Source organism: Canis aureus, chromosome 20, assembly GCF_053574225.1.
Source record: "Canis aureus isolate CA01 chromosome 20, VMU_Caureus_v.1.0, whole genome shotgun sequence".
NCBI classification, from domain to species: domain Eukaryota; kingdom Metazoa; phylum Chordata; class Mammalia; order Carnivora; family Canidae; genus Canis; species Canis aureus.
The window spans coordinates 25,036,560-25,051,554 of record NC_135630.1 but is presented as its reverse complement, the minus strand read 5'-3'; the positions used below and the strand labels follow the sequence as shown (position 1 = coordinate 25,051,554).

General features: G+C 39.5%; 1 protein-coding gene and 1 long non-coding RNA gene across 10 annotated transcripts in view; one reads left to right on the top strand and one right to left on the bottom strand.

Annotated features, from left to right (window-relative positions):
* The window catches only part of PRDM5 (PR/SET domain 5), a 206,392-nt gene that overhangs the window by 32,109 nt on the left and 159,288 nt on the right, over positions 1-14,995 (bottom strand). For 8 of the 9 annotated variants that reach the window (XM_077861174.1, XM_077861176.1, XM_077861178.1 and 5 more), the window contains one exon: positions 13,795-13,880. The exons of the other annotated variant lie outside the window; for it this stretch is intronic. In XM_077861174.1, coding sequence (XP_077717300.1) covers positions 13,795-13,880 — 86 coding nt within the window. The remainder of the gene's footprint in view (positions 1-13,794; positions 13,881-14,995) is intronic. 9 annotated transcript variants of the gene reach the window in all.
* The window catches only part of LOC144291582 (uncharacterized), a 29,427-nt gene that overhangs the window by 12,083 nt on the left and 2,349 nt on the right, over positions 1-14,995 (top strand). The gene's annotated exons all lie outside the window — the stretch shown is intronic.

Genomic DNA, 14,995 nt, shown 5'->3' with positions numbered 1-14,995 from the left:
TTATTAGCCTTAATATGAATGACAGTTTTTGTATAAAAATTGATAGAAAAATATTGAAAAAATTTTAGTTTAGGGGATAGAGTTGCTTGGAGTGAACACTTGTCTTTATTTCACAGTTTTGTATTTGTAAGCAGAAAACACATAGGATTCTTGCTTATCTTCTTCCCTCTTTCTCTCACTGGGAAACAAAAGCCTGTGTTGACTTATTACTGCCTATGGAATCAATCGTATTTTCCTGTCTCAGCACAGAAATCTGCTGGTGGTCTTGTGGAACTTGCTTAGTCTCTCACCTTATGCTCCAGTTCTCTACAACACACTCCACGGGCTCTACCAATGGGCTTCTCACTAACTCACAAAGCACAAGTTCATAACTTTACACACAGCACTCCGTTGATTTGACGTGCCCTACCCCCAATTCTGCTCCTTTCCCTAGAAAACTCATACTCCTGTTTTCTGACCCAATTCAAACTTCTTCAGTGAACTCTATCTGGTCTCCCTCGGGCAGTGAGCTGCTATATTTTCCACGTTCCAACATTCCTGTCACACATTGATCCTCTCTCTCAAAGAAGATCTGCTTTAATAATGTGAGTGTCTGTCTCCCCTCTGGGTATGCAGAAAACTCCTGGGGGCTAAGAACAAGTCTTAGAAGTTGTGTCCCTTCAACATCAATGAAGATCCATTTCTATAGAAAAGTTATATAAGTACTAATAAGATGTAAAATTATGTTGTTAAAAGATTAAATAGGTGAGATAAACACTAAGGAAAAAAGAGAGAAAAGGAAAACTAGGGATGCCTGGGTGGCTCAGTCGGTTAAGTGTCTGCCTTCAGCTCAGGTCATGATCCCAAGGTTTTGGGATTGAGCACTGTATCAGGCTCCCCGCTCAGCAGAGAGCTCGCTTCTCCCTCTCTCTGCTCCCCTTGCTTGTGCCGTGCTCTGTCTCTGTCAAATAAATAAATAAAATATTTTTTTTAAAGAAGGAAAACTAGGATATAAAACTGAAAAAAATGAATGAATATAGTACGATTAACGTATCAGTAAAGTATGTCCACAGCAGAGGTGGCAGAGAAGGCTGGATAGAAAGTGATGCCTGACCAGGAGCTTTAAGAAGCTAAAATCTCCACAGGGAGAAGAGGGAGGGAGGAGAGGATGAAAACAAAAGAGGCCTGAAAACAAGGATTATTTTATTTGTACCATCAAGACACACTGAAGCAGAAAAACATGGTGAACTTTGGGATAAAGACACATAGTCCAGACTGGCCAAAGCCCAGTGTGTGTGTGTGTGTGTGTGTGTGTGCTCAGAGAGAGAAGGGCTGAACTGGGGAGTGGCAGATGGTACAAACCGGAGGGCCCAGGCACCCTGAGCTACACTGTCTGGGTGCCAGTCTATAGGCAGCAAGAGCTACGCTGGGGTTGCTTCTGTTTATTTTGTTTTCTTTGGTAACTAAAACATATGATCAAATCTATCTTTATAAGTATTACTGTGGCAGCCATACATGGGATGGAATAGACCAGCATTTCTTAAGTTGTGTTTTGTAGAACTCTAGTCCTGGTGAGATGCAGTAGAACATACATACATCCCCCCACACACATTCACTTCCTCTCTCTCTCACTTACTCTGCTTAAATTATCTTGGCAAATGCTAGGTTAAACAAACAAGAGATGTCTTTACTCCCAGGCTTTTCAGAACTTGTAATCTGCTTGTGGAGATCACAAAATTCCAAGAGGAAGATCGCACACAGGGCTACAACTTCCTCTCCCTCGGCTCTGATGCCATCTCTTTTCTCCTGGTTCTTCGGCCTCTTTGGCTGCCTCTTCTCAGTTTCTTTTTGGAGGATGTTCTGCTGCTCAACCATGTTCTTTTCTTCCATGGAGACTTCATGAATGAGCTTTCTACTCTCATGGACTAAACTCCCATGTTTTTCCTGACACCTTCGTTGGCCTGCACTCTTTCCCAAGAGGAGGCATATGTGGGTTTACAGTACCCTGGAGATACTTCTGTCATGGTCCCTGCCATGCTCCATGTGATCATGAATGCTCTGTCCAGAATCTATAAGGGCTAGAACTTTTTCTTAACCCTCCCATAACACAAGTTGGCTCAATAAAATTTAGTTGGCCAGTGAGACTCAACATATGCTCTCCTAAGTCTTAGAGTTGCAATTAGAAATGTACCACATTGGTCAAAGAATGTCTCATTAATCAGGAGTTCTCTATATATGCAACAAATATTTGAAGTCGTTGTCAAGCAAAGTTAAATAGAAACTGTCATGGAAACCTCTATGATAAGTTCTTTTCATTTTTAATTTTTAAGACTTTATGTGAGATAATTAAGAAAGGCCATTTGTCATCATAAGGATTTACAAATTACTACACAGGGATTTGATTTTATTCTCATCATTTAGGAAAACAGTAATATCAATCAGTTAACCAAACATTCCATAAATAATTTCTTCAAATGAAAATCTGTCTGAATTTTACATTACTTGTAAGCTCAAAGCTTCACTAATAACTCAGTCAAAATATCAACCCCGCTGTGGGAATAGTCCCAGACTGAGCGTTATGTGACAGATGAAAAATTTTTTTAAAAAGGCACTTATATCTGTCTTCATGTACCCTGCTGGGGCAGGAAAGAGTTGTTCACTTAAAATGCTGAGAACTTTCCTGTCAGGTCTGGAAGGAGGATGGGAAATGAGACCTTTTGATTCTAAGCACAGTTATTTTATTCCTTGCACTGAGCAGTGGGAAAAAGAAGAGAGACCAAATGGATCCTAGGAAAAAGCCATTAGAAAAGGATTTGCTGTTTCTCCAGGGATGGTTAGCCTGTGAGTATTTTCTTGAAATACTCCCTATCCCTACCTAAAACTCCCTGGGGAGAATAATCAAAACTTATTGGCAAGTTGAGATGAGTCTAAGGGATCACTGAATCAGAGAACAAAGAGATCTCTGAGATTTAAGAACAAAATAATTTGATAATCAGAGTGGGGCTGGTACTGGCCAGTAATCATCTAGAAACAAAGTGTTTAGCAGAATCCAACAAAGCCAAAATTCTGAGGCCACAGACCTTCTAGGACTTCTCAACGGTCCTCCTTGTCTGTCCCCTCTACTCACCCTGGAAGCCTCCTATTATTATTACTATCATCATTATTATTATTATATCCTCTATATATACTCCATGATCCATCACATTCTTGCTGACTAAGCAAGAATTACACTTCCTATCATAAACAGACAAACTTACTGAGGGTAGAGATAGTGGTCAAATTGTTTATTGCTGTATTCTCAGTTTGTAGCACCCTGTAGTCCTTCAACATCTGTTTGCTGAATAAATGTATGAATTAATTGATCTCTCTCTCTCTCTTTTAAAGATTTTATTTATTTATTCATGAGCGACACAGAGAGAGGCAGAGATGTAGGCAGAGGGTGTAGGCTACCTGTGGGGAGCCTGATGTGGGACTCGATCCTGGGACTCCAGGATCACACCCTGAACTGAAGGGAGATGCTTAACTGTTGAGCCACCCAGGCATTCCTGAATTCATATATCTTATTTAGCTATAGATTCCTTGGTAAATTAATAGTTTACTTCTGATATAATTTTACTTCATTCATTCAAAAGTCTGATAACCACTAGGAGCCAGGCACACAGATGCTAAGGAAAAAGAGCTGTAAGAGTTCTGTCCAAGTGGAAGTCAAGGTCTAAACAAGAGAAACACATAAACAAATTATGACAGTAAGTTTGTTAAATTCAAAAACTGAGGTTTGTGTACTTTCCAGAGCTTCAGTCAGAAAGTGTCCTAATCAGGAAGAAAGTCCTAAATAGGAACTGTCCCTACTGTCTACTCACAATAATTACATTTGAGTGGAGACTATCTATAATTGTGTTTGCCAGGCCACTAGCTCCAAAGGCAAGAAAGAGTTATACACCAGAGGCCCCCAAATAGGTAGCATTCCTGATCGTAATACTGCCAGATAATTCAGCGTCAGACTCTTTGGCTGTCGTTTAGCTTTCCAAAAAGTATTGCAGAGAGAATATTATGATGGTGATGAGCCTGTTCACTTCAGCAGTCCCAATATCACACCAATTACAGGGCCTACTATTTAAAGGAAAGCTCTCATTAAAGTTTAGTATTACATAAGCAGATTTGCCACCAGACTTTGAATCCAAGAACTTAAGTAGTATGTAAGTATCATGAGAGCCTGAAAGGTTATACATTTCTTGATTTTTTGAATCCTCTTCAAGAACAGCATATGCTTTTATAAACAATTGTTAGTATTAATTTTTAAACCATCTTTTTAAAAATTATATTTTCCCAATTACAAAATATAGTTCCCATTGCTAAATGATGGTATCATGATCCAACTGCTAACTTATGTTTAGGATCATAATTGTATCTGCTTACTTTAGCACTTTGTCCAGAAATGTCAACCACTTTAAAATGCAGAAGCATATTATACAATTAAAATTGTACTTATTCAGCATGGTGCAATATTTAGCACTTGTTTCTGTTACCTACTAATGCATAATAAGTCATCCCCAAACCTAGTGACATAAAATAAGTAGTTCTTTCTCATGGTTTTGTGGATTGGGTTTGTGGATGGAATGTGGACTGACATGGTTTTGTGGGCTGACTGCTACGGAGACATTACTTCTCAGTTTCTCTTATAACTGCAGTCAGCTGGCTAGAGCTGAAGTCATTTGAAGGTTCAAATAGGCTAGGTGTCCAAAATGGCTTACTCACAGGGCTGGCAGTTGGTGTCAGCTGTAGTGTGGAGGGCCTGTCTGTGATGTCTCTACAGGATTTGCGGTCTTCACAGCATGATTCCAAGAGACACAGGCAAAAGCTCCAGTTTCTTATAGCCTCTGAGCTCCTAGAATATTAACTCTGCTGCACGCTGTTAGTGGTCAAGCAAGCCACTGTGACCAGCCCAGACTCAAAGGAAGGGTAGTTAGACTTGCCCTGTGGATGTCTAGGCAAGAAGGGAAAAAACTGGTGGCAACCATCTTGAACACACCATTACCACATGAACATACATTATGTTTTAGGCGAATGGTTCTAGGTTTGTTTGTTCCCAAAATACCAAGTTAGGTATAGAAATGATGAATGATAATGTAAGTACCATTAAAAGAAAGTCTGCAGAAAAATCACATCTTATGCCTGAGGACCACTTCAGTCCCTCACATTGATGTAATGCTACCCTTGTAACCCTAAATACAGTGAAAGAGAATTTAACTCCACAAAAGACTTTTGTCCATTTTCCTATAGATAATTTACCTACCCAATAAATTTGTCAAAAGTATGAAATCCAATTTATTTTAAGTTTTCATCTCTTACTATATTAGCCTAGAGAAATCCAGGGAACCAATCATCATATTCTAGAATGCCTGGACCAGAAGTCCTACTTTAAATCGGGAACATCATTTGATGTGCCAGAAAAGTACTCCTAACCAGGGAACAGAAAAGTTTCTTTGCTGATGATTCTAAGGGAGCTGCCTAGCTCATGAGCATAGTTGCACAGAAAATTTAAAAAAGGAGGCACTGGGTTGATAACCTCAAAAAGGATTCTCACAAAAAAAGAAAACGGGAAGAAGAGAGAAAATGATGCTGTCAGTCCCTGAAAGGGAAGTTATTTTTCAAATGGTCTGATTTTCCCTTTTACAAAGGAAAGGCAGCTCACCGTGATAGAATAAGAATGTCCAATTTCATGCAGGTGTATTTTCTAAGCCAAATAAAATACAATAGTATCTCAAAGCCATTTATCTTAAATGATTCATTTGTAAGGCATCTAAAATTCCCCAGGAAATATGCGTAGAAACAATCAAGGTTTACTAATTCCAATACCAAATTAAAGATGTTTTCAAATAGTGGCAATGGGCCATACCCTTTTGCCCCCACAAGCACAAAAGCTCATGAAATTAAGAAAAATAAAAAATAAGAACAAATTTCAATGTTTTCTCTCAAGTCATAATAAACATTTAAAAGTTAATTAAATTTGTTCTTAATCTCTTTCTCTTTTCTAGATATAAAAACACTCTAAATCTAAATCTCTAAATCAACTAGCTCATCTTCCTGTCTCTGTGTGGAACACCACCATGTCCTGAAGTGTCCCTTCCAAGCATCCCAGGTTCACCTGGGACTCCTCCGTAGTCTTCACCACCTACATGCAGTACATGCTTAAACCTTTTCAATACTATTTCAGAAGTGTCTCTCATATATGTTCCTACTTTTTTTTTTTTTTTTAGGTTTTATCTATTTATTCATGATAGACACAGAAAGGGAGAGAGGCAGAGACACAGGCAGAGGGAGAAGCAGACTCCATGGAGGGAGCCCGACGTGGGGACTCAATCCCGGTCTCCAGGATCACGCCCTGGGCGCTTAAATCGCTGAGCCACCCAGGCTGCCCATATGTTCCTACTTTTAAGTCCAACGGCCACCTGGTGTGGGCTCCCTGTCTAGTGCAGCTGGCTCCTGCCTCTGTCCTGCCTGGTCTCCCCAGTATGGCCTCCAGTATGGCCTCCTTTCATTCGTACTTGAGGATATCTTCAGAGCAGTCTTTCTAAGAGGGAGCTAATCATATCATCCCTCTACTCAAAATAAAACACATCACACAAACCAACATGCTTCCAGGATTCATATCAACTCCTCAGTCCCAACGTGTCACAACCGCTACCAGACTTCAACGTGCATCCTCAGACTTAGTCGTGGTGGAGAGGCCCCACCCTATGGGATGTGTAGCAACTACCTCTTTCTCTTTGTCCTCGCAGTTACATCTGCCTAGCATGCCCTCCTCTATATTCCTCAAAGCTCAATTCAAATACCACCCTCTCTCTCTAGTGTTTCCTGGAATGAATTTACTCACTCCCTTCCTGATTCAACAGGCTTGCTTCTGCATCTGTCTCTAGTTTTTTTTTTTTTTTTTTTTTAAATGAATGCCTCATAATGTGTTCATGAGGATGGCAAGCCGGTTCTTACCCTTAAAAGACCCCTTTCTGTTCTCATCCAAGGTTATGAAAATCCTATGCAGTGTTCCTGTAGCTGAGGAAATTCTTCTTGCCTCTTTTTCCTCTTAGTCTCCACTTTTCACTCCGCCTTCAGTATCTCCTCCCGTAATAAATTAACTCTTCTCTTTCCTTCAACATCATGCTTATATACTGCATCCACATGATGGGCCAGCTGGGTGCTCTGGTCAGATATTTTTGTATAGTTTTCAAATCGCGACATTGGTATACCACCCCCAAAGGCTCCAGATAAATTCAGCAGTGCCTAATGTCCAGAGGACTCTGAGGCATCCCACTCCAGTCTGGCCTTAGAGACACAGGGTTTCACTGCATGGTGTCAGAAGAAAGTGTGAAGGACGTATGTCTGTAAAGCCCGCCCACCCAAAACCTGAACTACCTGACGACCCGGGACAGGAAGTTTCATGAAAGAAAATTAACAAAATATAAAACAACATAAAAGCCTGGGCAATCACTTGCATTTTCATATTTGTAAGAACACTTCTGGCTATTCCCACAAATAAGGCTGGAGAAACAGCTGTGATCTTGGATCTTGTGTAGACTAAATGGGTTTCCAAGTGGGGTTCAAAAGGCAGACTCTCTGAATTAACTTTCTAATTGGTCTAGGTGCTTTCCATTTTGAAAATCAAAAGTGATTAAGTAAGATGTGAAGCCTTCTGTAGTAAATAGTTACAAAAACAATTCCTTTTGAACCTAGTATTTACACAATGGATATTCATGACCATGTGCCCTATTTCAGTGTCAGTGTCTTGGCTCAAAGTGTGTAAGACAATAAAAACCTAAGGTCAAAAAAACCCCAAAAAAACCTAAGGCCCACAATTTCCAGATGATTTCTGTTCCTAAGTGTAACGTACTAACTTGGGACTTGAGATACTACACATAAAGATATCTACTTCAGATATAATTGAGGATGGCCAAGAAGACCTCTTATACAAAAGACTACAGAGATAAGGAGAGGAGGGTCTGCCAGAGAGCCTGGAGCATCTCCAAACTTAAAATCCCTGGGAAAATTAATACTTCTTTTTTGAGGTTGTTTCAGAAAGACTTGGTTTGAAGCCACAGTGTCCAAACTAAGGAATTCCTCCCACTCATGTGCAAAAGAAGTCTTCCTCCCCACAAAAAGCTATCTTCTCCAACACCCAAGCAAAGAAAAGAGCCCATTAATAGGAAAGAGAGAAAGTAGATAAGGAGATATGAGAAATGGTTCATAATACATTGTCCTGTGGGAGGCCTGCCAAGCCCTGCCCTGAGGCAGACTGACCTCTCCACATTCTGGGAAACAGAACCTCTTTCTCCAAAACTAACAGGATGGTCTCAATCACATGGGCCTGTAAAAAGGATGCTTCCCTAACTAAAGAGAAGTGTTAACTGGTCATGGAGTGTAAGATTTTCTGCTTCTACCAAACAGAAATTAATCTAGAAACATTAAGTACAAGAAATTATCCCAACAAACCTAGACAGCTAAGGTAAATTAGTGCTTTTAAAATGTGGGAAAAAACCAAATAACAAAAAACAAAAAACACAAAGAACACCACTCCTACCCTAAGCAGAAAAAAAAAAGAAAATGCTGGATAATCTACATCATTGTTTTGAACCTAAGGTCATGGGGTATTTTCCAGACAAGTAGGTGAATTGAATGCCACAGAGATGGAACAGGAGAACTGTTTCCCCTTTGTCACAACACAGAGGATGAGGCGGGTGTCACCTAAGTGGGTAGGAAGAAAATAAGTAGAACTTTAAAGGATTCTTAAAGGTCCACTGTGGGCTATGGGGATGGTTCAGATGAGAATCATGGGAACCCAAGTACATTGGCAATGTAACCATTCACAGCTTCTCTTCCATTGGCTCAACCAGGTGCCCTTGAGAAAGATTAGGGGCAGGCTGAGAGGGCTGGAGAGTCCTGACAGTGATGAGGGTTGGAGGGCCTGATAAGGTTTCAAGGTGGAGAAGGAATACCAGAAGGAACTCATCTGTGTTCTGGTCCCCTCATGGACTGCAAGGCAGTGACCAGCACTGCCAGGGAATAAGCACACGGCTACAGACCCTTCTGACACAGAAAACAAATGCCTTCTGTCTTTGCCATATCTTGTAACTTATCTCTGTGAGGAAGCAAAAGCCATCAACTTGCTAAAAGAGATATAGGAACCCCTTGTAAACTCTGGTCCCAGGTAAAGGGCTCTGCCTCTGGGGAAGAACAGAACCTTGCCCATGCCCCGTACCCTGCAATGACTCAAAGGAGAGGGGCTCTTGGACCTGCTTTTGCCCAAGGTCCACAATGATGTGTAGAAGAGGTCTGCTGCTGCCAGAAAAAGAATAGTCCCCTCACTAATGCCCAAAACTCTCCACTGACACAAGGCCAAGTTCAGCCACCTGTCTTTCTAGACCTGTGCTGTAGAATTTTCTGTGATGATGGAAATTTTTCTAATTGTGCTATCCAATATAGGAGCCACAAGCTACATGCTCTATGAATCAGCCTTAATTTTAATGAAATTACAATTACTTGTAATTATAATTAATTACAATTACATTTTAAATAGCCACATGTAGCTTATGCCTAGGATATTGCAGCTCTAGACCTGCACTAATGCAGAGGTAAAAGTTGCTCACCACTGAATCACAGTAGGAATGCTGAGAAAGCTCCATTTCAGAGGCCCAGGTATGTAGCACCTGCCTCACCCTATTGGCAGAGCAGGAGAGCCAAGAGAGCCCTCTGCCCCACTCACATCTCATGTTGAGTAACATGTACTAGCAGATTATAACCAGTAAAGGGGCAAAGGCAGAGAGACAGACAGACAGACAAACCTCTACCGTATGCAGCAAGGGTATACAGGGTCTGTTGGTAGCAGAGAATTACTGCAGAAAACCCCTGACCATCAAGACCTCCCAGTAAGAATGTGGAAATAGCAGCCTACCACTACAGGAGAAGCTTAAAGCCGATGATAACTATAGCAGCAACAAAACCCAAAGCTAGTTCAACTCTTGACTAGATTAGCTCAAGCCCTCACATTAATGGTCAGGCCAAAAAAGAGGTGCACCTATTTCCAGGTAAAAATAATATTTCCCTTGATATCTACTATTCTTTTACATGCAGTAATAGGCATTGAATAAAGACATTGTGTGACACACAAAAAGCAACCCCCCCCCACAAACCCATATCAAGAGACAGAATGGACAACATAACAAGATCAAAGGATGGCCCAGATATTTTAACATATTAATTATAGTTATTTTAAATTGGTAGTATCAATTTTAAATATTTAAAATTATTATAATTAATGTGTTAAAGAATCCAGTGAAAAGGTGGACAACATGCACAAACAAATGGATAATTTTAACAGAGACATGGAAGTGATTTTTTAAAAAGCCAAATGGAAATGCTAGAAATGAAAAACATGGTATCAAAGATGAGCTCCTTCAATAGGCAGACTGGGAACAACAGAGGAAAAATTCAGTAAAACTGAAAATATATGAATGGAAATTAGAAACACAGAGACAAGAAGAAAAACACTGTGATTAAAAATCAAAAGACAAACAAAGCAAAACAAAACCAGAAGAGAACTACCAAGAGCTATGGAACAACATCAAACAGTGTAACACATGTACTTGACATCCCTTAAGAAAAAGAAGGAAAGAAAGGGACCAAAGAAGTAATTTTTTAAAAAGAGCTGAGGATTTTCCAAAATTTAGCTATTAATAACAAACTGTAGATACAAGCAGGATGGATACAAAGAAAAACACATCTAGCATAACAAAGTGTTGAAAACTAAAAATAAGGAGAATGTATAATATATTGAAGGAAATGGATAAAAGGAAATTAAGCCTTGGACTTAAGCCATGGCCTCTCCATAAAAGACCAACGACTGTTCAGCCTTTTAGTATAATGTGGATTTTAGCAAAATTGTCTCCCACACTTGCAGCCCTTACTGGACCCCATAAACAATAACCAGAATGAAAGGATTTTGTGTTCCTTCGCTGAGGCATCCATGCAGTAACCACAGAATGCAAATCTGAGGGTGCAGGCAAGGCATGGCATTTTGTGCAGACTAACTCAAACTTCTCAAAGATGTAACATGCTGAATAGTATAGTTTTTGTTGTTGCTGTAACAGAATTAAAATTCTTTTGAAATAGGACAAAAACGTCTAGGATTAGAACTATCTAAATACTAAATGTAATGTGAATACAAAACTGAAACTGACATGCATCATGATCCAAATGTAGAGATATCTTTTTTTGTATTTGGTCCTATAAAACCAAAGTAATAAAGGGAAAATACCCTGTTCCTTTGGAGTTCTCCATGAATCATATGGGATTCGGCCTAAAATTCTGGGTGCTTCTAGTTGAGGTGCTGTAGAGTGTGCCCTTAATCAAAAGCTGGGGTTTGTTTTCTTTCCCTGCAGTTAGTGCTTGAAAGCTGCTAAAAGGTACCACCTGTCCCTGGACACCTCGAGGCAGTTTCAGGAACCTTGAAGTAAGGCTCAAATATTCAAATGAACACAAGGCTTTTATATCTGCGATCATTACTGCAGTTCATTTAGTTTAAAAATATACAAGAAAGTATTCAGTCAGTTAGAGTCAAAATATTTAAGTAAATAAAAGGCAAATGTGTGTGGTAGGTAAGGGGATTGATTCTGCAGCCCATCTTCTTGGGTTCCCACCTCAATTCTGCTCCTTGCCTGCTTACGCCTCAATTTCTCATTTTTTACAAAGAGATCACACGAATATCTACCTTACAGAGGCCTAAAAGGGTTTTTTAATTCATTACCAAGTTATGGGATATAAATTCTGTGAGGCTTCTTAAATAAATGCTTGTGAAAGCCCAGACTAGTACCTGGCATGGGATTAGTTGTCTTTGTATTTGTTACCACTATTTGTATCAGTCTCATTAATAAACTTTATATTAAGGCAAAGTAAAAACTGATTAATTGAACTAGAAATATCATACTCTCTTTTATTTTTTTTAAAGACTTCATGTATTTATTCATGAGAGGCAGAGAGAGAGAGGCAGAGACACAGGCAGAGAGAGAAGCAGGCTCCATGCAGGGAGCCTGACATGGAACTTGATCCGGGGACTCCAGGATCACGCCCTGGGCCAAAGGCAGGTGCCCAACTACTGAGCCACCCAGGCATCCCGAAATATCACACTTTCTTGAGAGGACCCAGAAAGTATTTTTTTCCTACAGTGATTTTCTTCTGTGGTATAATCATGTCTATCATCGGTAATCATGTGCGGTAACATATTAGGTTCCCATCGTGCCCAAATTTTGGTTAACATCACTTGTTTCGATGACAGGAACCAAGGTTCCTTTGCTTGCATGCTGGCATCTTTAAACATATTATTAATGCCATTATGAAAACTGCACACATGTAAGATAACTTCCTAGGTGAACTAACTTAAATCTCTTTAATAATGTTCACTATCGGGCAGCCCGGGTGGTTTAGCCCAGGGTGTGATGGTGGAGTCCCAGGATCAAGTCCCACGTCGGACTCCTTGCATGGAGCTTCCTTCTCCCTCTGCCTGTGTCTCTGCCTCTCTCTGTGTCTCTCAAGAATAAATAAAATCTTAAAAAAAAAAAAAGTGCTCATTGTGAAATATATATTTAAGTCATATCATTACAAGTAGTCATCTTTGTCTAATCCTTTATAGTTTATGAAGTAATTTTATACTCAGTAAATAATCCAATTACTAATATTCATATAATATAAATATGGTGTTATAAACCAGAAGGAGAAACCTGCTATGGATTTGCTTTAATGAGTACAGAAGCTGTTTCTGTCCTCCACCAGAAGAACAAGAAGAGTTATTTTCTTCACAGGGCCTCCGAGGGTATCTTTTATGGCCTACAGAACTGAAGTGGAAGGCTAGAATATTATTATACTGGAAAGGATATTATTATTATTATGTGTTTTCTCTAGTTTTTATTTTATAGCTAAGGTAAAAAGTGAAATCCAGGAAAGGCCTAAATTAGAATTACTCTTAGGGGATTAAGCATGTCTCTTAAAAGCTGGAAAAATATGTCCTTTATGTCCAGACTATGAGCACCTTTAAAAGGCCAGACTGAAAAGGAACTGTGTGAAAGATAATGCAGTGAAAAGATGGGAAAAGTAAAATCAAGAACTATTTAAAACATCCGATTTCCACGTGGCAAGTTCATATGAAGTATCTAATGTGCTCTAAACAGAAATAGTTAAGAAATGCAGCTGCCTGGAGGGTGAACTGCTCATGGGTTTTTACATAGCAGGTGAGGCAGATGCTTGAGTATGGGAAAGCCGTATGTAAGTGAATGACGACAGTCCAGTGGAAGGCCGTAACAGGCAGTACCTGTAAAGCAGTGACTTGTTTTCTCTTTTTTTTGCCCCTTCTAATAACTGACATTATTTTTAACATCTTTCTTGAAAATGTATTTCCCCATACGCATTACTTAGTGGTCACACGCCTCCATTCAAGAATGTTCCTCTCACTGGCAAATGCTCTGCAAGGCAGCGTCTTTTATACCTTTTAGTATTAAAATGTCACGATCTATTTATCTGGCAGTTTGCCATTTATAATTCCTAGTACTCCTAAGCACTTATTCATAAGTCAAAGAATTGGGACACTTTCGAGGTCTGGACTTTTATTTCTTTCATTGTTTTGTCTTAAAAAAAATGTATCCCCAAATATCCATCATAAATATAAACATGTAATTTAAGATACATCACTTTTATTTTTTCATGCCAATTAAATATGTTTAAAAAAAACAAGTATAGTTTTATAATAAATATTAATGAGACAGAATATAATCTTACCCTGGTGTGAGTACGAATATGCATCTTCAGTCCATCATTTTTACTGAATCCTTTTTCACAGTAAGGGCATTGATAGGGACGCTCACCTGCAAAGGAAGTCTCCAGGTCAGAAAAAAAGTAAAATAGCAAAGCAAGCCCTGCCATCACTCCCTCAACTCATATCTTAATCACCATGTATGCTCTTTGCACTGCCAGAAAGAGGCTCCCTGCACAGCTGGGCTGACATACCATGAGCATTTCAGGGCAATGGACTGTGCCTTTCCCTCCTGCAGAGAGGGACTGAGCCCAGACAGCTTCCAGGATTGAAACGTTTGCCAGCAGCAAGCTTATTGCATATTCCTTTTAGTGTTTGAGCCCAAATTAAATCTTCAGATTTTAAGAATCTCTGAAAAGGAGTTTATATTAATCAATTCATTCTGTCACTGTGTTACTCATGATAGGGGTCTTTAATTGGTTTATTGATTCTTTGTTTTAAAAAGAAAAATTTCATAATCTGTCTTAGATGGGGTTATGAGTTTCAAAATAATTTCACAAATTTGTAAATGTTAAACAGAATCACTGGTAGTTTAATAACTGATCCATACTTACTGATATAACGGAGTACCTTGCATCTAGAGATCATTTTTTAAGAAAAGAGCCAAGCCAATTTTGTTTACCCAACACATTAAAAAAAAAATCTGTGAAATGACAAAAATGTGACAAAATTTAGTCTGCAGAAGGAATCTGAAGCTGCCCTCTAGTCAAAGCCTAATTATTTAGAAAAGTAAAATCACCATTCTTTATTCTCTCATTTAACATACAAGGCAGGATGCTAGACCCTGCAATCAAAGATGGATACACGAAAATGTTTGCCTTCAGAAAATGTAAAACTTCCTATCTGGCTTTCCTGTCCCTCAGAGACAGGGCTTTTCCCAAGTAGCACATGTTAGTCCTTTACTCTTTCATATCCCATTTGATTCTATTTCTCCTTCAATCCAGGTATCACTTGAGTTATTCCAGAGAACTCCCCTATCAGGTCAATAATGAACTCGTTGCTCTAATGGTCCCTTTTAATCAGTCTTCCTTGGCCTGTCCCTAATCCAGGACACTCCTTCATGAGATGACAGGGACATTCTTCAGGGGCCTTGCTCTGTCTATGAACTGTATGTTTTCAGCAGTAACATCGTGGGGGAGCAAATGCAGAGGAGCCCCCAGCAGAGCC